General features: G+C 42.3%; 1 protein-coding gene across 4 annotated transcripts; it reads right to left on the minus strand.

The window, feature by feature from the left end:
- Positions 1–59: 59 nt before the first annotated feature.
- Positions 60–27,444, minus strand: Clcc1 (chloride channel CLIC like 1). Of its 4 annotated transcripts, XM_075981584.1 has the most exons (13): positions 27,303–27,352; positions 23,729–23,808; positions 19,005–19,143; positions 18,472–18,573; positions 15,740–15,847; positions 10,369–10,590; positions 9,757–9,897; positions 7,722–7,815; positions 5,167–5,264; positions 4,660–4,806; positions 3,397–3,738; positions 1,529–1,803; positions 219–356 (listed from the first exon to the last, which is right to left on the minus strand). In XM_075981584.1, the coding sequence occupies exons 3-12, from the start codon at positions 19,131–19,133 to the stop codon at positions 1,555–1,557; spliced, it is 1,632 nt and encodes a 543-aa protein (XP_075837699.1). In that variant the 5' UTR covers positions 19,134–19,143; positions 23,729–23,808; positions 27,303–27,352; the 3' UTR covers positions 219–356; positions 1,529–1,554. The 4 variants fall into 4 exon arrangements, with proteins under 4 accessions (XP_075837700.1, XP_075837698.1, XP_075837699.1 ...); XM_075981585.1 differs by lacking the exon at positions 23,729–23,808 and having other exon boundaries at positions 60–356; positions 1,533–1,803; positions 27,303–27,444; XM_075981583.1 differs by lacking the exon at positions 23,729–23,808 and having other exon boundaries at positions 60–356; positions 27,303–27,444.
- Between the last annotated feature and the right edge of the window lie 498 nt (positions 27,445–27,942).

The raw sequence follows: 27,942 nt of genomic DNA on the forward strand, positions 1-27,942 counted from the left end.
ATGATATTGTGAAGATCATCTGTTCATTAAGAAAGCAAAGACAGCACAGCATATCAAAATAATGTAAAAATAAGTGTTTATTTTGTGTTTACAGTGGCTATTAAGACCCTGTAAGCATTCAACATTATTCCATTTTAAAAGGTGCTTTTAACAGCTACCTACCCTGTTGTTACTTTCTTAACAGGCAGTTACAATATGCTTTAGTCTCCATGACAAACACTTGCTAGTCAACTGAAACAAGCTGGCCTTGATATGTTCACTTGTTTAAGTCAGTCTTCCCTGAATGACTGTAATCTTTCGACAACAGCCTGTTGCTTTGCTGACTGTCCAGATAGAGTCCACTCCCAAACAGTTATCTGCAATGAGAAGTACAAAGATAAGACTGTAAATGTTTCTGGATTAAAAGCAACAGCAGTGCCCTTCCCTTCCTTTCAGGAACATCTGTTACGGGAGTTCTTTCTCCTCAGAATTCCACCAGAGCTCCAATACCCGTCCCACCTTGGGAGTGTATTTCCCAGTCAGGGTGAATGACAAAGATAACTGCTGTACAGATGTTCAGACTCTAAATATATACCTAAGTATAAAAAATGGAATAGCACACATTTCTGTAAAGACATCAGTCAGTTGTTCTGAATATCCTTGCTGAAACAGTCTGCCTGATCATTTCAAGCCTTAATTCCTGAGTGATGTCGGTGTTAGGAAAGCAGCTGAATAAAATGTGCAGTGGTTACGACAAAGGACACCTGAGTTCAAAGAAAGACTGCTAACTAGGGACTTGTACAAAATACAGAAATTGCTTTTTTAAAAGGTTTAAAATGGAGAATGTATTTTAAAATCACAAAATGTTGATTGACAATATATCTGCCCACAGTTAATACATCTTATTTCCTATGTAAGCTCTTCGAAAACTAGAATTGCATTTAGCCCAGACAAGATGGTTTTCCATAATAAAAACTGAATAGCATCGATTTCTAGGTTCTCAACATGGAAACTGGGTCTTTATAAAAGCAGCACTTCATGGTGGAGAATAAAGCCATTCTCAATGATGAAGTGGGAAACTGAGAAAGACTGATAGCACCAGGCCATCCTCAGGTTTGTCTTAGTGAGACCTAATGTAAAATGTATGACAAGCAGGCCTAGTAACCAGAGAGTCACATTGTTCTACATAATGGGATTGACACGGTCACGGGTACTTTGGGGCTGCAGCAGCTGCCAGCCTGCATTAAACGCCCTTTGCAATGCAAACACTGACGAAATCAAACCAATTATTCTGTTAACTAGGTTTCACAGGACCCTCCACCAGCTAACATACACTTTGATTAGTTGCTTCTTTTAAATGCCAGTTCAACTTTAATTACTTAATTATATTTGCCATAGCATTCATCTGAAAACATACAAAACCCTGTTCTAAAATTATGAGACATCTTAATAGGTAAGAGATACTGATGGTCTGTAATATTAAAGTTGGCAGCTTTGTAGTAAATACACCAACATATTTTTAGGGAAGAATGAAGAGTTAATACTTTACAGACTTCAAAGATGACTTCATGTTCCTTAGCCACATGGGCTGCTGACAGGATCAGCCACACATGTTGTGGTTCCTGGGCTGTGTGTGGCACCTCCCTGTGGGCTGCACGCAGAATCTAGCATCATCAGGGCTTTCTCCGTTGTGGGTGAGACTTCTGCAGTCCCTGCACCTTGGCCAGAGACAGTCTTGGCACACTGGCTGTGTTCTGTTGGGGTGCTTTCTCCTGGGAGTCCACCAATCTCTTTGAGGTTTGTATTCACAATGGATGGTTTATGCTTTAAAATACAGAATTATATTTTAACTACTTAACAAAATATAAAGGATTCATTGCCAGTTCTTAACCACATCTATTGTAGTGTGCTCCACACATCTTAAAATCCCGACTCTAGCCGGGCGATGGTGGCGCACGCCTTTAATCCCAGCACTCGGGAAGCAGAGGCAGGCGGATCTCTGTGAGTTCGAGACCAGCCTGATCTACAGAGCTAGTTCCAGGATAGGCTCCAAAAGCCACAGAGAAACCCTGTCTTGAAAAACCAAAAAAAAAAAAAAAAAAAAAAATCCCGATTCTAGAGCTGCATCATGATTGAAGCAGTAAGCTTCACAGAAGGATGGGGACACTTAAGGTCTTGTAGGTATCTACAAACCCTGCTTAAGGAGGTCTGAAGGGTTGGCTACCAGTAACAATGTCTCCTGCCTGGTGAGAATGATCTCATGTGAGCCTGTTTTAAGTTCTAGGTGCTGGGAATAGAGAAGAAGCAAAACACAAAATCTGCTCCCATAGGAACCCACACTGGGGAGGGATGATGAATCTGGCGTACAAGAGTATGACATTTGAAGTACAGGCTATATAGAAAAAAATGAGTTTGGTGCCAGACGGAATATGATCAGATGGCAGATTAAGATGACATGAGTAAACACTCAAGAGTGTGTGCACATGTGCACAGCATTTCAAACAGTGAACAACAAAAACAAGACCCTGTCACCAAGGTTCAGTGAGCAAAGAGCAGGAAATGATTGGTAAGGGGGTTACATGTGGGGCAGGGCAGAGCAGGAGCTCCCAGGACCACTGTGGTAGATGGCTTTCCCTGCCTGCTGGGACATCACTAGAGGGGCTTGGAATGAGTGACAGGTGATCAACAGCTACAAAAGCTGGAAGGAACAGTCTCAGGTTATTTAGCTACATTAACATCCATAAAAGAACCCAATGCCATTTCTAGAGTCTCTTGTATGTACAACTTTCTCAACGATTTCTAGTTGAAACTCAAACATTGCAAACAACAATACCAATTCCTATCTTGGGCAGAAATGGAAATGGCCCTTTAAAAACACCAACAGTAATGCCAAAAATGTAGTTCAGTGGCTTAGCACATGAGAGCCCAGGTTCAATACCCAGGACTGCTGAAGAACTCATCACCTTGCAGATAAAACGTCCAGTCCAGCCAACCGTGCTACTACCTTCTTCTATACTACAGAATCAATAGGGATTCTGTCGAGAGAAAGGGAGAGCAGGGAGGGCTTCTTCCCATCCCTGCCCAGCCCTTTCCTCCCAGGCTGGGCCATCAGAGCTCTGCAGCCAGCCAGTCCCCTAGCACACTTAGGCCCCCTGGGAGACCCTCTCTGATCATGTCAAAAGCAGAAATTCCAGTCAGACTCACTTGTTGGTTTCATAGGAAATACCACCTGTTGTAAAGAATACAGTTAAATGGTATTTAACATAAAGTAAATATTTTCTGAGGACAACAATGAGAGGGTAATAATCATTGCACTAGTGACTGAGCTGACGGGGTAAAGACCAACACAAATCTGTAAGGAGCTTTTGGGCCCAGAGTGAACAGGCAGCAGAGTAGAATACACAGTGGCTGACTTACGCTGGGTACCCCTTCTGGATGCTCTTGTGCCTCCGTGTCAGGTAAATCGTATGCCCGGAGCACTTCAGGGCTCTTGTTGCCAGTGCGAAATCTCATATCAGCGTGTCTCTGTCTCAAACCATCTCTGTTACACGCATGCATCATGTCATAAGGGCCTTGCTCGATGGAGCCAGCGTGGCCCCTACAACAGAAATCTGCATCACCTGCTCCACCATGGAGTCTATAGTCAAGTTGCTTCTTCTGTCGCCTGTCGGCTGGCTCAAGTGCCTGGGGAGGTTCTCTTTCAGGACCACCCAAGTGTCTCAGCATAGGAACTGACTTTCCAGCACCGTAGCAGAAGCTCTGTAAAGAAAAGAAATACATTCTGAGGATTTAGTGATGGACAGGTAATCAAGTAGGAGCTATTTTATTCAGAGTTTAATAAAGCCAGCTATCTTAGTATTTGTGGACATAAAAATGTTAATTTCACTCTTTGATTAAAAACTTCTTCTTTGGACTAATAGGCCAAAGTAGCCAATACAATGTACTAAAAAACAGTATTAAGTAAATATTTCAATCAACTTGATATACTTTAAATACATAAGAAGAGTATTTTTAGACCTAGAAATTTAGACAATTCTAGAAATTTCAATTTAAAAGCTTGGTTATTGTTCCTATTTTTATTCATATTCATTTAGGGAAAATGATAAAATTATTAATTATTGAATTTCATAATCAATCATGCACCAAAGCAAAACCCAAAAGAGAACAAGTCAGTCAGTGCATACAACACATAATTCCAAGTCCCTGGGGAGTCTTCATTTTTGATCCATACAGCAAGTGCTTTGGGAAGGCCATGGCCATAAGTAACAAGATGCTGAACTAACTATGGGAGAAGTACAAGCACTAATTTTAGTAAATATCTACTCTGGACTCCCCCACCCAAACTGATTTTCAGTGCACACAACCACTCCTCCTACGCCCCTTTCTGTTCTGTTCTATGCTGCAAAACTCAGACTGGGATAAAGCCTCATTTCTCTACAGAGGAGGCAGTCAGCCAACTTCCTGTGTATTCAAGTTAAAGCTAAAAAGGGCTATTCTAAATTATTACTGTGGTGCTTACAAACCCAAGAACTACTAGTTAAAAGAATATATACTATCTCAACTTATTAAAAATCACCTTACACCTCTGAGCACAGTATATTAATCCAGATGTTTCAAACTGCCTTTTCTGTCAAACATCACACGCTTGTTAACTACCAGCAGTTGGGCTAATGTACTAACCAGGACGGCCAATGCCATAATCACCAGCACCGGAATCTGCAGTAACACTGGAATCTCCTTCATGAGTGCTTTAATGAATTCACCAGTTCCTTTTCCAATGTGCTTTAATGGTTCTGTTACGAAGTTAGTGAATGTAACTGCCAGAGCCTAAAACCAAGATCAGAGCAACTTCAAAAGACTGAGACATCCACATGCAAAACTTCACCACGCACTAAGGCTCAAATTACAAATTAAAATGCGCATTTCTATGTATGCGCATGTGTGCTCTGAGCACGGGTCTCTCATTCAGCTCAAACCGTGATCTAACCAGGCCTTGACATCTATCCTCCCATCTTGGCCTCCCAAGTGCTAGGATTATAGGTATGCCACCATGCCCACCTAAATTTGAAAACCAATGTTTAATGAAAGTACTTTTCCCCTAGGACAAAGGTTTATTATTAACCCTATCAATCCTTTATGCAGGCAAAGAGTTTGTGATACTGTAATTATTACAAATATATTCTATACCTTTGTTGGCGGAACCAACAAAATAGGGTTGATTAGTAAGACCTCATAGTACTTTTGGCACGAGTCATCCTGATAGGTCCATGAACTTCTAAACCATTCTACATAGAGAAACAGACAAAATAATTAAAAACAAAGCTGTTTATTTCACAAATGAAATTACTTTGGTTTTAACCATTCTTACCCACCCACCAGTAAATTTTTGAGTTGTTTTATATTATATTTTAAATAGACTCTCTGTAATGTTAATTATTTCATATCAAGTCCAAAATAATAATTTCAAAATCCATTCAAATTCAACAAATCTTATGGAGACAAAAAAGATCTACTTTATAGATTTCCAAAAAGTAAAGAATTAGTTTTTTATGCACACAAACATAAGTAGAACTGCAAAGTAGAAGATTGGTGGGTTAGCGCACTCCTGCTACAGGGCACTGCCACAGCTGTGTGAAACGCTGTAACCGGGGGAATACCTACTAATCTCTCTCTCAATAAAATTTCACTTTACAAAGTCAACTCTGACAAAATTGTTAAGACAGAATAGGCTCTTAATTAAGAATAGCTAAAGCAGTCTTATTCACGTTTGGAAACTAGCCTGCATTAAAGGAGGCATATTGTTTGAAGCCAAGAACCCAAGTTTTAATCCCACAATTAAAAAGGGGGGCAACTGGGGACCGGAGCAGGATGAGGGTGAAGGGTACCTGTAGCTCTTGCATAACACCAGATTCAGTTCCCAACACCCACATGGTGGCTACAATCATCCATTAACTCCAGTTCCAGGGGATCTGAAGCATTCTTCTGTGTAGAATATTATTTTAAGATGTGTCAACGTTTGTTTATACTGTGGAATATTTGTTTAATGATGTAAAGGGTGTGTTGTATTCTTTTATGTTGTTTAACTCTGTGAAGCTGTGATTCTTTGCCTGTCTAAAACACCTGATTGGTCTAATAAAGATCTGAACAGACAACAGTGAGGCAGGAGAAAGGACAGGTGGGGCTGGTGGGCAGAGAATAAATAGAAGAAATCTGGAAGAAGAGGAAGGAGCAAGAGAACAAGGAGAGGACGACACCAGGGGTCAGCAACCCAGCCACACAGCCAGTCAGAAAGGTATACAGAAAAAGAGAAAGGTATACAGAGCCCAGAGGCAAAAGATAGATGGGATGATTTAAGATAAGAAAAGCTGGCTAGAAACAACGAGCTAAGGCCGGGTATTTGTAAGGAGTAAGATTCCATGTGTGATTTATTTGGGAGTTGTGTGATGGGCCCCTCAAAAGCTAAAAGAGTAAAAAGAGTAAAACAACCAACAACATTCTTCTGACCACCTCGGGCACCACGCACACATGTGGTCCACAAAAATACATGTAGGAAAAACACTGAACACATTAAAAATAAATCTAAAAAAATTTAAGTTAATTCTGGGACCTACTTGTATAATCTATCCTGTGTCAGTCAGTACAGACTTGTGTTTATAAAGTGTCTTTGAACATTAAACCATTCCAGGCCAGATTTCAACAGTTACAGTGGTCAATACTAGTGAGAACCATTATAAAATCTGGAAGGATAAAAAACAAAATTTCACTTAGTTAAAAAACAAAACTAGTGGGGCTGGAGAGATGGCTCAGTGGTTAAGAGCATTGCCTGCTCTTCCAGAGGTCCTGAGTTCAATTCCTGGCAACCACATGGTGGCTCACAACCATCTGTAATGAGGTCTGGTGCCCTCTTCTGGCCAGCAGACATACACAGAGACAGAATATTGTATGCATAATAAATAAATAAATAAATAAATATTTAAAAAAAAAAACTAGCTAGGCAGTGGTGGTGCATGCCTTTAATCCCAGCACTTGGGAGGCAGAGGCAGGCGGATCTCTGAGTTCAAGGCCAGCCTGGTCTACAAGAGCTAGTTCTAGGAAAGGTTCCAAACTACAGAGAAACCCTGTCTCAAAAAACCAACAAAACAAAACACAGAAAAGTAAACTGTAGGAAAGTTATAAAATAGTTTATGTCAATCTAAGAAGATCACAGCTAAAATAGCTCTAATTTTATCTCCTTGATTGTAGTAAACTTCTGCTAAGGATCTAGAAAATGCTGTGGACTAGGTGATAGAAAGGCAGCCAAGGATCTAGTCTAGTCTCATGACCACATATACACAGCTGCTGTCTCTCCTGTATGTTTACATGAATTCAGTAAGTCACTACTTTTTAAACTTAAGAATGTATGTTATGTTCGCTTTCGTTTTTTGGTTTGTTTTTGAAAAGGGAATAAAACCTGGGGGTAGTTCATAAGGTGAGCAAGATTCTAACACAGAGCTACATCCCATCCCTTTTTTCTTGGGACAGGGTCTAAGTTGCTGAAGCTTGGCTCAAACCTGTGAGTCTCTGGATTCTGTCATCACCCTCCTCTGGCCCCGCTGCATGAGCCCGTGTGTATGTGCTTACAGTAAAGATAGCCATGGGGAGCCTCCTCTGGCATCCCATCGTTTTATCATTATCGGTGGGTTTGTTTTCTCCTTATTCTCAGAAATTCTAATTAAAATAGTGACGAATGAACCACCGCTTACCCCAGAGACTTCCAGTCCAGTCCATCTTCTCAGCACACACATTGTTCGATGGTGCCATCTTGGCGATGTTAGCCTGATGCTCAGCAAAAGCTACCTGGCCGGAACAGGGGAAAGATGCTGACTGTGAGCTTCCAAACAACAAAATGTACCCAATGTTTTCTATGCCATTTATCCAACCAAGGCTTTGGTGGGTTGTGGTTTTTAGGTTTCTTAAAGTTTTCTGAGACGGTCTCCCTGGCAACCTTGAAACTCACTCTGTAGACAGACTGTCCTCCTGTCTGCCTAACGCTGGGACAAAAGATCGCACCACCATATGACAACTAAATTAAGAAAAACATTTTAAAAGACGGGTTATTTTCAGCTCGTGGAAAAGCATACGTTTTTCCCTCTGGTTTTTTGTTGTTGGGTTTTTTTTTGTTTTGTTTTTGAGACAAGGTCGTTTACAGCCCAGGTAGCTGAAGATGGCCTTGAACTCTTGACCCTCCTGCTTCCACCACCCAAGCGCTGGGTTACAGGTGTGCGTTACCTTAACCAGCCAGAAACCAGTCTCAAGGCCTCACACCATCTCTGTACACAATTTGATGAAAGAAAACTATTTTTTTTTACAAGACTTTTTGTTGTTGTTTTTCAAGACAGGGTTTCACTGTGTAGCCCTGGAAGTCCTGAAACCCACTTTGTAGACGAGGCTGGCCTCAATCTCACAGAGATCCGTCTGCCTCTGCCTCCCAAGTGATTAAAAGGCATGTGCCACCGCCGCCTGGCAAGATAGTTTTGAAAAGGAGTTCACATATAGTTTGTGCCATGACTGAAAATATGAAGAATTCAAATTGTTCTATAGTTAATGATAAAATGGTGCTTTGCTCTGGGTAGGTTTAATATAGACAGTTACTATCCAATAAATGGCTGGCAAACTGGGTATTAAACACGTCCAGCTCTGTGCACAGCACGCCCACAGATGACCTCACATCAGAGAGGGTGTACATAGTTTATATGCAGTGCTGTCTGTGAGGGCTTTCCAGACCCAAGCCTTTCTCATCTAGGAGGACAGTCTTCAGAATCCACACTCCCAGGGGAGCTCGCTTGTCTTCCACCAAAGCCCATGCGCTTAATGTGTAGGTGTGATTTGTTTCAGGACCACAGAACCGCAACACCGATTTCAGCAGAATTCACTGAAGGTCCTGAATCCCTCTGTCGGAAGACTGAGATTAGACTGTCCTGCTAACAACAGTCCAATGTGGGAAAAATACCTCAAAATACCAACAGGCCAAATGTCATGACATATGCCTTTAGTCCCAGCACCTGTGACGCAGGAAGAGCTGAGTTCAAGGCTAGCCAGTCTGCATTATCAAGACCCTCTCTCAAAAAAGTGAAAATAGATAAAAATTCAACAATTATTCATACGTAATAAGATTGTGAGTAAATTTTAAAAAATACTTTACCTGCTATCTTTGTTTTCTAATTTCTCCACAGTGACCATAACTTTTATATTCAAAAAGCCTAATTTTTAGAGATAACATTTTCTATCATAATTTTGGTGTCATTTCTTTTCTTTCTTTTTTTTTGTTTTCTTTGTTTATTATTGTTGTTGAGACAGGGTTTCTCTGTAGCTTTGGAGCCTATCCTGGAACTAGCTCTTGTAGACCAGGCTAGCCTGAAACTCACAGAGATCTGCCTGCCTCTGCCTCCTGAGTGCTGGGATTAAAGGTGTATGCTCCCCCCAGCTATTTCTAACAAATATAAATTAATTTCCCAAATTACATGTTTCTAAACTATGTCCATTTTGCTCTGTGATAATAAAAGATAGAGCCACTTTTCTTCACTAAATGATCAGATCTCCCCTAAACCCCAAGTGGCTGATAATTACCAATTTATTTATTCCCACTACTGATAATCCAACCACTGTCTTCAACCATATCTGAGGCAAGACTGTTCTGAGAGTATATTATAGTCTCTGGTTACTATGAATTTACATTTAACTAAAAAACAGAAATGAAAACAAAAAAATAACAGTAACAAAAACAAACTTATTTAATACCTTATATAGATACACCCAATTCCATCCCACACTGAAGAGAAAAATGATAATACAAATGCGTCTCAACTGTGTGTACCAGCGAATATATGTCCACAGCTCTGTAGCCACCAACAGCACAATGCAGAGCAGACACAAGAGCACCTTGAAAACAGAAATGGGAATCAGAGTCACTGCTGAGTGGTCTTCCCCACCAAAAAACATCAGTTTTTAAACAGGCAGCTCAGCAGGTTAATGCACTGCCTCAATCCTGAGGAGCGGAGTTCAATCCCAGGGCACACAGCCGACAGAGGACCGAATCCTACAAGCTGTGCTCTGCGCGCGCGCGCGCGCGCGCGCGCGCACACACACACACACACACACACACACACACACACACACACACACGTATCATGCATACAAAATAAATGAATGTCATTTTTAAACAGCCTTAAAAGAACGAGACTCAAACAAAGTTATCTGTACAATTTCACTGCTTATTCATCCCTGTAATGAAAACTAAAAACAGGTTCTCAATTATGCTGGAGTTTCGGAAGGGTTTTTCCAGCGGAAGCTTCTACGCCACCCTCATAGCATCTTTTTTTTGTTTGTTTGTTTGTTTTTATAGCATCTTACCATAAACGCATTATACGCATCTACTCCAAAGGAGTCTTCAAATCGCCACTTCCATGCTTCTGAATCATGACACTTAAAATTGATTAAAATATCACTTAAGGCATCATCCAAGGCTCCTGGCTTCCACTCCTCTCCTCTGAGGAACTTCTGTATCTCCAATAGTGTTTGTCTTGTAAGAAGAATCTCAGCATCATAATGCATATCAACTTTGTCTTCATCAGGCTGCATCAGTTACCAAAACACCAACAGAGAAACAACTGTATTACTACGTTATTCAATGAAACAGGAAAACCAATCTGGGCCAAATATGATTTCATACACCGGCAATTCCACCTCTCACAGGAGGATGTTGCAAAGAACTTCGCGTTCAGGGTTAGCCTGGGCTACATACAGAGAGCTTATCTCAAAAATAAAATACTTTGGAACTCAATATAATAAGGTGTAAATAGTTCTACGTGCCAGCACTGCTTTAAAAAAGTATATTAATTTGTAGTATTTCATAAGTATAATATATACTTATCCTCAAAGGCTAGCATAAAATCCAAATATATGTAAGGAGCACTAAAACATTGTAGAATCCTAAAAACAAAGACACCAGACATTTCATGAAGGAGAGTCGGTTTCACTGTGTAAAGTACACAGGCTCTATACTGTCACTCACAACTGCTGGGCCACAGTCCTACAAGAAGCACAGGGTTAGGTTCCCGTGCACCTCTAGAGGCAGGGCAGTCCTACACTAGCTCAGAATTGAGTATAATAAAGGGTTCTTTATTCAGGGATAGACAGACTCACAGATCAACAGTCCTTTGCATGAGTGGGGAACAGGAACCAAAAATTAAAAATAAAATAAAAGAAATAGAGTTTAAAATAAAGCAACATAAAGATGGAAAATACAGAGAATCTGGATGCTGAATGTTACTGTGTTGTCTTTGAATTGTTTGATGGCTGAGGAAGGAGCCATAGCTGCTAAGACATTTGATTATAAATGCTGCTGGATTAATCCAACATAATTATTTTGAAAATGCCCTGACTTCAAAATTTAAGTGAAAAGATATTTCTCTTTGGAGAAGAGGTTTTGCTTTTGTTTCCACAGGAAATGAGAGGCTGGGAATTCATTCTGGGTTAAGAAAAATCAAGTTTGATCAAGAAAGACCCCCTGAAAAATCTCTGATAGGAGCAGATAGCCCAGATGATCCAACATTTCAGAACATCTCATTGCAGTTTCCTCTGAGTTCTGCACCCAGAACAGCCTCAAGACTGCTGGCTGAGATGATCAAGCTTCACAGAATACTCCAGTCAGGACTTGACCACAATCCTAAATTTTCTTTAGGTCCCCATAAAAATTATCAGTGTTCACAATCAGCAGAAAGTAGCCTATAAATCACGCCCACATTCCCCCCAAAAATGGATTATGACTGTCTTTGTTTAGAGTGTTGGTTACAAGTTGTTGTGGATAGTGGTCAGGAAAAAAAAGCTAAACAAAGGAGGTAAGATTCAGAGTTCTTGTTTAAAAAAGAAAAAAAGCAGAAGTACCGTAGGACAATGGTCTTGTACCCTGTAAAGATCTGTCACTTGTATTGGTTTAATAAAACATTGGCTGGCCAGTAGCCAGGCAGGAAGTATACATGGGGTGACCAGAATAGGAGAATTTTGCAAAGAAGAAAGGTTCAGTCTGCAGTCATCACCCAGATGCAGAAGAAGCAAGATAAGAACACCTCACTGATAAAAGGTACCAAGCCATGTGGCTAGCACAGACAAGAATTATGGGTTAAGATGTAAGAGTTAGTTAATAAGAAGCCTGAGCTAATAGGCCAACCCGTTTATAATTAATGTAGGCATCTGTGTGTCTCTTTGAGATTGAACAGCTGTGGGTCCAGGCAGGACAGAAACCTCAGCCCTGGTCTCTGAACACTTATCAACTGATCAATATATAACTTTGTTTCTGTTGACACCTTAATCAGAAATATCAGTGACTCGTTACCACTAAACACACTGCCAAGAGTCCTATAATTCATGCCCAGGTGAAGTTTATATAACATGCTTTTCTTGTAGGGCAAATCATAGGCTTTTTGCATGCAGGGACAATAGATGGCATTTCATATTTCGGAGACATTCCAAATGATGTAATTACTTTAAACAAAGAAATCCCTTCCTACCCCAAAGTGCGCAAAACGTAGCATGTAATAGGCCACACTGAATGTAGCATGTAATAGGCCACACTGAATGTAGCATGTGATAGGCCACACTGAATGTAGCATGTAATAGGCCACACTGAATGTAGCATGTAATAGGCCAGGATAAAAACAATGATCTACAGCCGGCCGGTGGTGGCGCACACCTTTAATCCCAGCACTCGGGAGGCAGAGGCAGGCGGATCTCTGTGAGTTCGAGACCAGCCTGGTCTACAAGAGCTAGTTCCAGGACAGGCTCCAAAGCCACAGAGAAACCCTGTCTCGAAAAAAACAAAAAACAAAAAAAAACCAATGATCTACAGTATTGGCCCTGAAACAAAGTAGTGAGTTTTGTTACCTTGTTCCGCCTTACTAAACCCAGGGCCTTGGACATGCTAGGCCATAGTGTTACCTCTGAGCAGTAACCCTAGCTCCAATTTTCTAGGGTTTTTTTTTTTTTATCTACCTACCTACCTACCTACCTACCTACCTACCTACCTATCCATCCATCTTTTTTTTAGAATCACTCTTTCAGTTTAGGGAACCAAGACATGATGAAAGTATCAAGCAATTAGCACATGTACAAGAATGACCACGGAAATACCTCAAGTAGGGGACAGTGAGATGACTCAGGTGGAAAGCGCTTTCTCTGCAGGAATGAGAACCTGAGTTTGGATCTCCAGCACCCACATTAAAAGCCAGTTGTGGGAATGAAAACCCACAGTCGCACCCCTGAGAACACAGACACAGGGGGATCCCTGGGGCATGCTGGCCAGCCAATCTTTCCCAGTTGGTGAGCTCCAGTTTAGTTAGAAACTTTGCCTCAAAAAAATAGGGTGAAGGGGGCTGGAGAGATGGCTCAGAGGTTAAGAGCATTGCCTGCTCTTCCAAAGGTTCTGAGTTCAATTCCCAGCAACCACATGGTAGCTCCCAACTATCTGTAATGGGGTCTGGTGCCCTTCTCTGGCCTGCAGGCATACACACAGACAGAATATTGTATACATAATAAATAAATAAGTATTTTTTTTAAAAAAAAAATAGGGTGAAAAGTGATTTGGAAGATATCCCAAATTGATCTCTGTCTTTCCCATTGTGAACACACATACATGTATATATATATATATATATATATATATATATATATATATATATATACACACACACACACACACACACACCCCTTAAAAATGATAGTTTTTAGAAATCACGAAGGACTGATTTTGATATGGCAAATCTTAATAGGTAAATTCACAAACATGGAAATTACAAAAAATAAGGATAGACTCTGCATCTTTATGATTCAACTTATGAGTTTCATTTGCTGACACTATTTATTGTCAGATAGCCTAAAATTTAAAAATAAGAAACATTTTCAAAATTATTTAAAAATAAAAATGGGTTTCCTTGAAATAGAAAACTATCTTTTTATCAGTGCAAGTTCACTGTAAACAACTGACATTCACTGACCAGTTGATACATAATTTGGATTTTAGTTTGATTTTTGAGACAGAATCTTATTATGACTCGCAAGACAGCCTCAAAGCAGTGATCCTCCTGTGTTAGACTCCTGAGCACAGGGATTATAGGCATGTGCCAGTACACCCAGGCTTTACAGTCTGAATGTTCAATGTTGCCCAAAGGTCCACATGCTAAACGCTTGATGCCCAGGGTAGCACTATAGCCATGTGGTCAAACATTTAGGAGGTGGGACTTGGTGGGAGGAAGTTAGGAGTAAGTCCTTGAAAGGACTTGTGGGGCGGATGTTCCTTTCTCCTTCCCTTTTGCTTCCTAGCCACGAAATGAAAAGGACATTCCACTACATGCTTCTAGCCATGAGTATCTGCTATACCTACTAAAGGCCAGGTCCTACAATGGAACGTCCAAATCATGAAAGGTTTGTCCAAACAAACCTTATTTTTTTCTTTCTTTTTTTAATTTATTTTTTGTTGTTGTTTTAGATTTTTGAGAGAGGGTCTCATGTATGCCATACTGGCCTTGAACTTGCTAAGTAGCCAAGGAAGACTGAAATACTTATCTACCTCCAAGACTAGGGGACTGCAGCATACACACCAAAGCCTGGTTTATGGGGGCTAGGGATGGAACCCCAGGCAAACACTATCAACTAAGGGTCCTTTCTCAGATATTTTGTTATACTGAGAAAAAAACTGCCTAACAGGAAATTTCCTGTGCTCAATTTGTCTGCCCATATACTACAGCTGGAATGATAGAGATTTTTAGAACCCCTGCAAACGGATGACAAGCATATCTCATATTTTTATGGACTACATAGGACTTTATCTCAAAAAAGAAAAAAAAATTAAATTTGTGAGCTGCTTTTGGTGGCTAGAACACATGGCCAGACCAAACAAAAGTCTGCCTACAATCCCTAGACCAATTCTGGGGGCATAAACAATACAGAAAAAATACGTCATGCACTTACAGATAAGCTTTGGGTACACTTCTCAGCCTTCCGGCTAACAATGTGTAAAAATGAGCTTCATAAGTATATTATAAGATACAAAATCATAAGTCTTCATCATGTGTTGATTTCCCAAACTGAAACAGTGATTCTCAAAAATGATGAGATAATAAACAAACAAACTATAAGGAAAGCTGGAGCTAGGGTTACTCTATGGTAACACTATGGCCTAGTACGTGCAAGGCCCTGGGTCTGCTCTCCAGCACTGTGAAATAGCACAAGGACTCCCACCTTGTACCATATGCACATGATCCACAATTCTAAAAGTAAGACCTACCATAGTAACCAGCAAAGAAAAAACTACTGAAAACACATTTTTCTTGTCCTCACGGGAATGGGAAAACGAGAAGAAAGGTTAGGACGAGAACAGCAGTGCAGTTGATGGAGCTAGTCCTCAGAGGTCTTAGGGAAAACAGCACCTTCTGTACTGCTCACCTCCACCAGCCCCTGTCATGCTGAATGCTTCCTACAGTCTTGTACACACAGCGTTTGGGGAAAGGGTGAAGCAGGTTCTTTTCTACTAAACACAATGAGGCTCTATTACTTCCCCCCCCTTTTTTGGGGGGAAACAGACTGGGGCAGAACTAGAAATTCTCCTGCCTCAACCTCCTGAGTGCTAACACGACAGATGTGTCACGTGCATGGCACCACTTCTTACACGATGTGAAGCGAACAATGAAAGTATCTGCTACGGATCAGGATCACGTCCTCAAATACTTACAAGTCCAAGCTTGCCGGCTTCAATTAAAATCTTATTTAGGTATCTCCTAAACACAGGATTGCTTTGACTTTCATAATCTTTCATTTTCTTCTTCTCACAGTCATCCACCTGTAATCATATAATAAAGTCAAGCTTCAAAGGCTAATGAGAGGTCAAGTTCTAGTGCTGTGGAATATTAGTGAAGATGTGTTACATTTGTTTATGCTATGGAATATTTAATGATGCAAAGATGGGTTGCATTTTTTATGTTGCATTTGTTTAACTCTGTAAAGCTGTGTTACTTTGCCTGTCTAAAACATCTGATTGGTCTAATAAGGAGCTGAACAGTCAATAGCTAAGCAGGAGAGAGGGATAGGCAGGGTTGCAGGCAGAGAATAAATAGAAGAAATTTAGGCTTGAGAGATGAGAGAGAAGCAAGAGAAGAAGAAGAAAACGCCAGCTGCCAGCTACCCAGCCACACAGCCAGCCACGGAGTAAGAAGGAAAGCTCTATAAAGATAAAAGCCCAGAGGCAAACAAAACATGGTTAAAGAGAAATGGGATAATTTAATTCCGCTATCTCAGTGGAGACCTCCAAATGCCGCGCACCACGCCCCCGTGTCTGCGCTCTGTGCGCTGGCACCCAGTTACTGAGCTTCGGGAAAGGGGCTAGAGGTTAAAATACACAGACACACACAGACAGAGAGACAGCGACACGGGTCATCCTTAAATTCCCCAAGAATGCCCCCTTTATTGTGTTCAGGGGCAGATTATATAGAGATAGCTACGCCCCCGCCAAACCCACCAGAAACCACTCTCCTGCCATCAGGAACTCCTAAAGGTCTCATGCTCAGAGCAGCTGTAGGCACTCAGATCTGGGGATTACAAGAAATTCAGGATCTGGGGTCTCACTGCTCCCAACAATTTAAGTTAGAAACAAGCCAAGCTAAGGCCAGACATTCATAAGTAAGAATAAGTGTCTATGTATTTACTTGGGAGCTGGGTGGCAGGCCCCCAAAATGTAAAAAATACAAAAAACAAAAAACTAACAAAACCAACTACTTTCTGGCCTGGTGCTGCTCTCAGAATGAAGAGAAACACCTGGCTGTTATTTCTGGTCTGACAATGTACAGGATTTATTTTAAGTATGCTTAAAGAAAGGGCAGAGTGCTTGCCCGGGACACACGTGGACTTCAGTTAAAACTCTTACTGCCTCACAAGATGGACACAGCGCCCATTCTGTCTCCTCACTGTCCCCATCCTCACCTCTCTTCTCTGCACCCTCGTCACTGTGCCACTCCTCAGTGACCACAGGATTCCCTCCCTCCCCACTCCAGGCCCTTTCCATGCCGCCCCCATCTCACTGTCTATACAACCAACAGAGTAGTTACCACCTGACCAGAGAAAACACTCAAATCCCTCAAATCCCTTAACATCCTATTTCCTTTTAGATAAACTCTACATTAAAAAAAAAAAAAAAGCCGGGCGATGGTGGCGCACGCCTTTAATCCCAGCACTCGGGAGGCAGAGGTAGGCGGATCTCTGTGAGTTCGAGGCCAGCCTGGTACAGGACAGGCTCCAAAGTTTCACAGAGAAACCCTGTCTCAAAAAAACACTAAACAAAATGTTAAAAAGCTTAAAAAGAAGAGCTCCCCACACTAAATTATAAGCACTGCTCACATCTGGAAGAACAGCTTTCACAGTCTTTAATAAGCTTTCCTCATCTGCTCACCTGCTCCACTGCAGCAGTAGGCAGTGATAACAATCAAGATAAAAGCTATTCCTGTACCAACAAGTTTATACTCAGAAATAATTACAATTAATGTTACAAAAATAGTAAGTACTATTTTATAAGACAAGATGTAACTAAATTATATTGATAAAAATATACAATTGTATAGAACACAGAACATTACAAATATAAAAATTAACGAAGACAAAAAGACCAAGTAACTGTCTTAGGGTTAACACTGCTGTGACGAAACAGCATGATAGAAGCAAAGGGTTTATTTGGTTCCACTGTTCATCAATGAAGGACGTCAGAACAGGAACTCAAGCAGGGCAGGAACCAGGAAGCAAGAGCTGATGCAGAAGCCATGGAGAGGTTGTTTATTGGCTTTCTTCAGAACCGAGGACCACCAACCCAGGGGTGGCCCCCCACAATGGGCTGTGCCCTCTCCCATCAATTGCTAAAATTAAGAAATGCCCTACAGGCTTGTCTACAGTCCCATCTGATGGAGGCGTTTTCTTTTTCTTTTATTAAATATGTATTTTTTTGTTTTTTGTTTTTTGTTTTTCGAGACAGGGTTTCTCTGTGGCTTTGGAGCCTGTCCTGGAACTAGCTCTGTAGACCAGGCTGGTCTCGAACTCACAGAGATCCGCCTGCCTCTGCCTCCCGAGTGCTGGGATTAAAGGCGTGCGCCACCACCGCCCGGCTTTGTATTTATTTATTTATTTATTTGTTATGTATACAATATTCTGTCTGTGTGTATGCCTGCAGGCCAGAAGAGGGCACCAGACCCCATTACAGATGGTTGTGAGCCACCATGTGGTTGCCGGGAATTGAACTCAGGACCTTTGGAAGAGCAGGCAATGCTCTTAACCACTGAGCCATCTCTCCAGCCCCATGGAGGTGTTTTCTTAATGAGGTTCCTTCCTCTCAGATGACCCCAGCTTATCTCAAGCTGACAGAAAACTAGCCAGCAAAGTAACTAAAATAAATAGTTAATTTGTGAATGGAAAAAAAAATGCAACCTTGGGAGCTAAAGAATCCAGTCTGTGCAAGCAGTCTGATAACTCCTCGGCATTCGACAAGTCAGGGATCACTTCCTTTTTCTCGGATGCACCGTATTTCATCTGTATCAAAGCAGAGATTTTACTCTTCAGGTTTCAGTTGTACAGACAGGTCCCACTGAATAAAGACTTAAAACATGACTATCGTTTTATGACTTTGCTTCTTAAATTCTTCACTTGCATCAAACCACCAAGAAGTAAGAATTAACTTATATGCTAAGAATCAAAACTAAACCGGTTTACTCCTTGATGGGCCTTTATATCCAAATTCAAACAGAAATAACCAGATGGGTGAGTACTTGTCTATTGCCTGAAGGCCCTTGGTCCAAGCCCCAGCATCAAAAAAAAAGGGAGGGAAAATATCAAGAAAGTACCTTGCATAACTACTAATCCTTTATATAACTCTTATAGCTCTGTATGAAAAACAACAACAAAACTGGACTATTCCCATCATGGCAGATAAGGTCTTCTCGGTGTATTTAGATCACAAATACCTGAGACTTCCTCATGGTTCCTGAAGCAGCGTCATAATTAAGCATATCTGTGGGGTCAATCCAGTCATCATCATGAGCATGACCAGTTATCAGCAAAAGACATTCACAAAGGAGCAGCAGACACAGCATCCTGAGTAGGCTTAAAAAAGAAAAAAAAAATCAATGAAATACTAGTTTTTAAATAATTATAAAAATTACTTCAAGAGTTAGCAGTTTCTGAATAAAGAGCATACAGAATGTACACACATTAAAAGACAAACCCATAAAATGGCTTGGAGAGTAGCAGTTAAAAGCACTTGGCTATCAAGTGCAAGGCCCTGGGTTCAATTCCCAGCACCTCGTAAACCAGGCATCATGGTGTACACTTGCAATCCTCAAGACAGATGCAGGAGGACCCCAAGTTTAAGATCTTCCTTAGCTACATACTAACTTTGAAGCCAGGCTGGGGCATGATACAGTGTTTTTTAAAAATACAATAAAATGATATTCACATCGAAATATGTATATAGATACACACACATATGCACGAAGTAGTCTCATTAAAATATACATTTTTACATGGTGCTGTCATTTTACTCCTAGTTCTTCTATACCCAAAAGATACATGACCACATAAAAACTTGTGTGAGAATGGGTACACAAATTTTCAAACTAGTCAAAATAGAAAAGAGCCCAAAGTCTATCAACTACAAAATGGGTAATAAAATGCAGTATAGCCATACACAATATTCAGGCATAAAGACAACGGATTGCTGATGCTATTCTACAACATAAATGAAACTTTTTAAAATGTGTTACAAGAAACTAGTCAGACAGCTGGGCAGTGCTGGCGCACACCTTTAGTCCCAGCACTTAGGAAGCAGAGGCGAGCGGATCTCTGTGAGTTCGAGGCCAGCCTGGTCTACAAAGCTAGTTCCAGGACAGCTAGGACTGCTACACAGACAAACCCCACCTCAAAATACAAAACAAAGGGCCTGGTTTGTTGCATTTTAGTATACTCACAGATGTGTTTTAAAGGGTTGTTCATTACTTGTACCATTCAGGACATTTTCCATATGACTCCAAAACCCAGCCTTAAACACGCATTAACCAATTTTCTGTCATTATAGATTTGCATATCTGGACATTCATTCTCTGCATAGCCCTGGCTGTCCTGGAACTCGATCTGTAGACCAGGCTAGCTTTGAACTCAGAGAGATTCACTTCTGCCTCCAGAGTGCTGCCCAAGGTTTGTTTTGTTGTTGTTGGTTCGTTATCCAAACTAACCTCAAAATCCTGGGCTCAAACTATCCTTCTACCTCAATCTCAGTCTCATGATTAGCTGCCACCATGGCACTCAGCTTCTGAAATTATTTCCTTATTTACACGTGTGCGTGTGAGGGGGGGGGGAGACCCACCAAAGTCTAAGGACAACTGAGAGTCTAACCTTGCCTTCCACCTTGCTGATGCAGGGTTTCTCTTGTTCCTGCCACTGTGATGCTTATCTGTGCTATAGCTAGCCCATGAACTCTGGCCAGTTCTGCCCGTTGTTATAGCACTGGGATTACAGAAGCATGTCACTGCACCCAGCTTTTACATGGGTTCTAGGGACTAAACTGAGGCCCTCAGGCTTGCCAGCAAGATCTTCTACCCCTGAATTTCTTAATCGGTAATTTTAAATGAATGGAGAACACTTATTCTGTCTCATGGAGCAGAATACTACCTGACCGTATAGTCCAAAAAGTCACGCTGGTGAGATGGCTCAGCGGGAAAGACGGTGCCATAAAAGCCTGGCAACTTGAATCCAAACCCAAGAATCCATACAAGGTGGAAGGAGAGAGCAAATCCCCTCTGTACCCATATGAGCATCATGACACAAGTGCCCACATACACATCACTCTCTCTCTCTCTCTCTCTCTCTCTCTCTCTCTCTCTCTCTCTCTCTCTCTCTCTCTCTCACACACACACACACACACACACACAAAATAAAAGAAAAATTAAACCAATGAAATGAACAAATTACATAGTATGTGCTTTATAGCACAATACAAGTTGCTAGAAAATAAATATTTTTTTTAAACTTCCTGTGCTTGTGTATAGTGTACGCATGTGTGCACAGTTACCTGTGCATACATGTGCACTTGTATATATGCTGAGGCCAGAAGCCGGCATCCGGTACCCTCTACTGCTTTCCACTTCAGTGTGGAGACAGGGGCTCTCCCTGAACCTGGAGCTCATCAGTTTAGTCTCTAGCCAATGAGCCGCAGCGAGCCTCTTGTCTCCAAGCCCTGACCCAGTGCTTGAGTTTACAGGCATGTGCCTCTGGGCCTGGCTTTTTACATAAATTCTGTGGATGTAAACCCAGATCTTCATGCGTGAGCACCAAGCACTTCACCCACTGAACAACTTTCCCAAGTATTTTAATCAGACCTGCCTCACTAATTTACAAAAATCGTTTATTGGGAGTGGGGGTTACGTATGTGCCACAGAACACACATGAAGGTCACAGGACAGCCTACGAGAGCTGGTTTCTCCTCCACCACGAGGGTTTTGAGATCTGAACTCAGGTCCTCTTACCAGAAAGGGCCTTTACTAGCTGAGCCATCTTGTCAACCCTTCCCCATTTTTTTTAGCAAATAATTTTAGGGTTTTTTTTAAAAAATAAAGTTTCAAAAGGTATGGAATTAAGACTCAAATGAGGGTCTAGTAAGAGGCCCACAGGCCAAAAGTACTTACTGTAACTCCAGAAGATCTGAGTTCAATTCTCAGCATCTGCATTGGGCGGCTCACAAATGCCTGTCACTTCAACTTCAGGGAATCCGAGCTACTCTTTTAGATTCTGCAGGCATCCACATACACATGCATATACACCCACATGAACATACTTGTAAAAAATAAATAAAAAGATAAAAGCCTGTTCTAAATTAAACACTTGTCTGTGCTTTCCTGATACCTTGTTCATTATTCTAGCAAAACGCAGTGAACTGGACCCTAGACTGGTCTGTCTCTCCCATCAGCAAAGGGCCTCTCAATTACGGCTACACACTGATCACCCAAAGGGCTCTCAGACGCCCACAGCTCTGGCCACTTTCCAGCATCACCAGGACTGAAGCCCAAGCAAACAGATTTGTAAGGCACCATGGGTGATTTCAGTGTGCAGCCCAGGTAGAAAACCAGAGCACTATGTGAACACCTCTGAAAGGGAGTGTCTTACCCACACCTAAACTTCCCACTTCCCATCCGTCTGCCGAAGGCCCAGCACCTAGCCTTGTGGCTGGCAGATCACTCAATGAATGCTAGAAAGCAAGTGCAGAGGACTCAAGCCTTAGCAAGGACAAAGCTCAGAGAACGGAGGAAGCCCATCTGATTAGGAAACTCCAGGGAGACGGCACAGAAGAACGGCAGGGTGAGTGGAACTTGAAGTACAGGGAACCTTCTAGTAGTGCACGACAAGGAAGAGCAAAGTACACACTTCAGAAACTGTGAGCCAAGGATGAATGGTGGGATAGGGGATGAAGCGCTTGGCAGCGAGGACGACCCCATCTGTGGAAAAGAGTGCTCCACTGTTTTATCTAAGTGTCTACTACAAGCAAGCACCAAATTTAATAATAAACGTTGAATAGTTTTCTTCTAAGATGAAAAATGAGACAAGAGAAGCAGGCATGGCAGCATATGTATTTAGTCCCAGCACTGGAGAGGCAAAGGCTGGACTACATGTGAGACCCTGTCTGAAAATAAAAGAGGGGGGTAGCGGGCGCTTGCACAGATGGCTTAGAGCACTGGTTGTCTTTTGGAAGAGCCAGGTTTGAATACTAGCACCATGTGTCAGCTCAAACCACCTGTAATTCCACATCCAAGGGATCCAACATCTTCAAGCCTCTGCAGGCACTAGACACACATGTTACACAGACATACATGCAGGTTTACTCATGCACATAAAATTTTTAAAAGGAAGCATAGTAGCGAATGCCTTTAATCCCATCACTCAGGGAGAGGCAGGAAATTTGTGAATCTGAGGCCAGTCTCGTCTACAAAGTAAATTTCAGGACAGCTACACAGTGAGACCCTGTCTAAAAACAAAACAGTGGAACTGGATCCCCCAAGAAGAAATTTAGACATAGACAAATTATAGTAAGACAGTGTGAAGGCACAGGCCATTTATAATCCTGTACGCTCCCTCCTCTCCACTGAAACATTCTCTTCCAGGGAGCCAGGCAGCCTTACAAGCGTGATGAAGCCTCTCCCCAAAAGTGGTAACAATTGCTGGGGGGAGAGGCTCTTCAGTAACACAGCTTCCTCCAAGGGCCTCCTCACCGCTGGCATAGTGTACCTTGTCCTTCTATAGATGCTGCTGCCCCAGCCAATCACCCATACGCCATAAGTAACCCCAATAAATTCATTAGTCACTAAGCTAGACTTGGATGGAATTGTTTTTGTCTGTCATTGCTCTCTTTATCTGGGATGAATAAAAATAGTCTTGTCAAGGAGCTGGAGAGATGGCTCGGCAGTTAAGAGCACTGGCTGCTCTTCCAAAGGTCCTGAGTTCAATTCTCAGCAAACACATGGTGGCTCACAACCATCTGTCTATAATGGGAGCTGATGCCCTCTTCTGGCATGCAGGCATAAATGCAGACTGAACACTCATACATAAAATAAATAAATAAAGATTTTAAAAAAGTAATCTTGTCAGAAAAAGTCATACAACAAAAGCCAAAAGGCCTCTGAAGACACCATCCGGGCCGCACCTTCTTCTCAGTCTCCTACAGAACCATCAGAAAACTGGTCTGTTACTTCAGCTGCCCAGTTTATGATTATTGTGCCAGTCCTAGAAAATCAACACAGAATTCTTTAGTCAGAAAAGACCAGAAGTCTACAATCCATAGGCTCCATATGATGATCACAGGAATGAACCAAACACAGAAATTTTTTTTTTTTTTTTTTTTTTTTGGTTTTTCGAGACAGGGTTTCTCTGTGGCTTTGGAGCCTGTCCTGGAACTAGCTCTTGTAGACCAGGCTGGTCTCGAACTCACAGAGATCCACCTGCCTCTGCCTCCCGAGTGCTGGGATTAAAGGCGTGCGCCACCACCGCCCGGCTAGAAATATATTTTTTTAAATATTTATTTATTCATTTATTATGTATACAACATTCTGCCTCCATGTATGCCTGCATGTCAGAAGAGAGCGCCAGATCTCATTACAGATGGCTGTGAGCCACCAAGTGGTTGCTGGGAATTGAACTCAGGACCTCTGGAAGAGCAGCCAGTGCTCTTAACCACTGAGCCATCTCTCCAGCCCTTTTCTTGCTGTCTTCACTTTGCTTTGTTTTTTCTTTCTTCTGTATTACTTTAGTTAAGTCTCCACATTCTTCTGAATGTAGTTCTTCTAAGGCTTTATTCTTATTTTTTTTATATTTATTTATTTGTTATGTATACAATATTCTGTCTGTGTGTATGTCTGTGTGTATGTCTTCCAGAGAACCCAGAGCTCCACTCCCAGCACTGACATAGCAGCTCAGATCTGGCTTTAAGTCCAGTTCCAGGGGATGTGGCACGCTCTTCCGGCCGCTGCAGGCACAGCATGTACATGGTACACAGACATGCATACGGGCAAAACTGCTCATAAACATAAAGGGGAATCAATCTCTCTCTCTCTCTCTCTCTCTCTCTCTCTCTCCCCCCCCCCCCCCCCCCTTGAAAAAGAAACCAAGAAAGGGCTTGGCAGAAATAAGCATTAGTCATATTTGGCACTTCAAAGAAATTCAGTAAAGCCTGAGAAAAGGTCATTGGATGAGTTAACCATTTACTAAAAAAGAGTAATAGGGAGACACCTAATTCTAAAGAGTTAAGAAGTAGGTGAGAGCATATAAACTGAATTGAGACTCTGAAAAGACGAGAGTTTATACAATCAAAGACACAGGAAAGGTACCCTATACCCCTTTCATGAACACTCCATATTTCATTAATAGAAAAAATGAGAAGGAAGACAAACTTTCCCAAATAAACAGGGAGGTGAGGGTGGAGGTAAAGGAGATTTAGAAAATATAAGCTATAGCAGGAATAATAAAAACCCAGAGACAGATATTGGGGGTTTCTACCTGATGATCAGAAAAGCAAAGCAGTCAAGTCACTAGAGAGGTCTTACCTCTACCAAGGCTCAGGCAAACAAAGGGATGCTCCTCCAACCTCAAACTCCACCCTCCACTGAGTTCCTGTCTCTTCCCCCTTATATTCCTCTCTTCACCCAGCCATACTGCCCTGTCTTCACCTCCCTAGTGCTGGGATTAAAGGTGTGGGAATCCCAAGTGCTGGAGTCACCTTTGTGTGAGCTCTGTTTCTCTTTTAGACAGATTCAATCTTGTGTAGCCCAGGGTGGCCTTGAACTTCCTGGCCTGTATGGATGCTTTGCCCTCTGGATCTTCAGGCAGCGTTATATATTAAAACACAAATAACAGACCACTCTACAAAGCAGAGGATATTATATAAAGGAAGGTGACTGAAAGTCTGACACGTGTCACTCAAAGTCAGGCCACTGGTAACCATGTCACTTTCTCCAATAATGACCAGCAGGTGCAGAGTTAACCTGACTACAGCGTGATTCAAATGATGGGGGACCAGAGGGTCAGATACCACAGCAGAATGATGGGAAATCAAAAAAGAGGGTGAGGGATGTGAAAGGAAACAAAACAATCAGCTGGGAATTCAAGGCCTCCTTCCAGAGTCCTGTGCTCACTAATAAGGCCAGAATATAGTGGCATGTCATTTGTATTTATTTGTTTATTTGTTTTTTTTTTTTTGAGACAGGGTTTCTCTGTGGCTTTGGAGCCTGTCCTGGAACTAGCTCTTGTAGACCAGGCTGGTCTCGAACTCACAGAGATCCGCCTGCCTCTGCCTCCCGGGTGCTAGGATTAAAGGTGCGTGCCACCACCGCCCAGCTTCATTTGTATTTTAATAAATCTTGCCTGAGAATCAGAAAAGCAAAACAGCCACACCTGCCAGCCTTACAGACCAGACAGTAACAACACACACCTTTAATCCCAGTAACCACATTAGCTTGCCATAGAAACCAGGTGGTAGTGGTGCACACACTTAATCCCCGAACTAAACATAATTCTAAAACGGGAAAAGACAGTTCTCGGTCTCATCCTGAGATTTCTGGGAGGCAGGGTCACCATTGTCGGACTGAGATCGAGGTAAGAGCCAGCAGCTGGCTGCTTTGCTTTTCTGGTCTTCAGGTTGAAACTCAATATCTACCTGTCTCTGGTTTTTTTTTTTAATTTTGATATCTTTTCCTGGGTTTTTATTAATAGTGTTTCACTAGAACTCTTTGAGAAAAAAAAATACTTAGAACTTGGTGGGGCAGTGGTGGCACAGGCCTTTAATGCCAGCACTGAGAAGGCAGAGGCAGGTGATCTGTGAGTTCCAGGCCAGACTGGTCTACAGAGCGAGTTCCAGGACAGGCTCCAAAGCTACACAGAGAAACTCTTGTTTCGAAAAACCAAAACCAAAACCAAAACCAAACCAAACCAAAACTTAGAATTGATCTTGCACTTCCTCCAAAGACTCATCTAAACCTGCTGTGAACTTATTTTAAAAACAAGTTTCTGAGCTAGGGCCAACCTGAACTATTATATATAAAGAGGCTGCCTCAAAAAAAAAAAAACACCACAAAAACATCGTAATGTTGCATTAGTTTATCGAAAGAATCTGTGTTATTCTACTAGCGAGCACTAGTCTGTTTCTACCACTTTTCTTTTTGGTTTTTCGAAACAGGGTTTCTCCGTGTAGCGCTGGCTGTCTGTCCTGAAACTCACTCACAGAGATCCACCTGCCTGTGCCTCCCGAGTGCACCACCTCACTGGGCTGAGAATTTGTATTTCTAATGTGTGTCCAGACGATGCGGCGAATCGCTTGTCTGGGCACACATTACAAATACTTCAGTGCCACGGAGAAAACCTGGCTTGTTTTCGCGGCCAGTCATAAACACACAGGCTTACGGCATCTCCTAACTTCATAGGCTCGAATTAGATTTACACCATTAACTACAACGAATATACTTGCTTCCTGGCCGCCAGTATTTGTTGCCGGTTCTGCCTCATTTTCAGAAATAACAAGATCCAAGAGTGCTCTTCCCTGGGCCGCTCAGCATTCATAGGGCAACGGAAGGTGAGGCAGGGGCATGACTGGCGGGCGCTATCTGTCCGCCTAACGCGGGGCAGGGGCTCGCCACAGGCCCAGGCCCTGCCACCGGCCCGCCCCGCCCCGTACCACCTCCCACACAGCCCCGCGGGTCACCCCGACAAGCCTGAGCGCACCCACTCACTTCGAGGGCGTCCCGCCTGCCTCCCCACAGCGACCGCTGCCAGCCTGGACTCGGAAGAGGGCGACGCACCAGACCTCAGACGCCGTGCGCTCGCGCCCAGCTCCCGCACCGACTCATCGACTCGCTCGGCCCGCGGCTGTGCGGCCTTCCCGCGCGCGCCGCTGATTGGTTGAGCCTAGGGGCGGAACCGAGCCTCGCTCCTCTGCTCCAAAGTCAGGGCTTTTCAATTATTCAACCAATAATTCAGTTGGGGTAATTTGACCTTAGGATCCCAAGTGCGTTAAAGAAATACGAAATATATTTTCTTACTGTTAGCTTGTTTTTATATGTTCGACTGTATAGTATTTGCAATAAAACCAAATACTTCGAGGATGATTTTCTTTCCCTTTTTTTTTTTTTTTTTGATTTTTCGAGACAGGGTTTCTCTGTAGCTTTTTTGGCTCCTGTCCTGGAACTAGTTCTTCTAGACCAGGCTGGCCTTTTCTTAAGATTTATTTTATTTTGCCGGGAGGTAGAGGTGCACGCCTTTAAACCCAGCACTCCGGAGACAGAGGCAGGTGGATCGCTCTGAGTTCGAGATTAGCCTGGTCTACAGAGCGAGTTCCAGAGCAGGCTCCAAAGCTACAGAGAAACCCGGTCC

Source organism: Microtus pennsylvanicus, chromosome 7 (genome assembly GCF_037038515.1).
Source record: "Microtus pennsylvanicus isolate mMicPen1 chromosome 7, mMicPen1.hap1, whole genome shotgun sequence".
NCBI lineage: Eukaryota > Metazoa > Chordata > Mammalia > Rodentia > Cricetidae > Microtus > Microtus pennsylvanicus.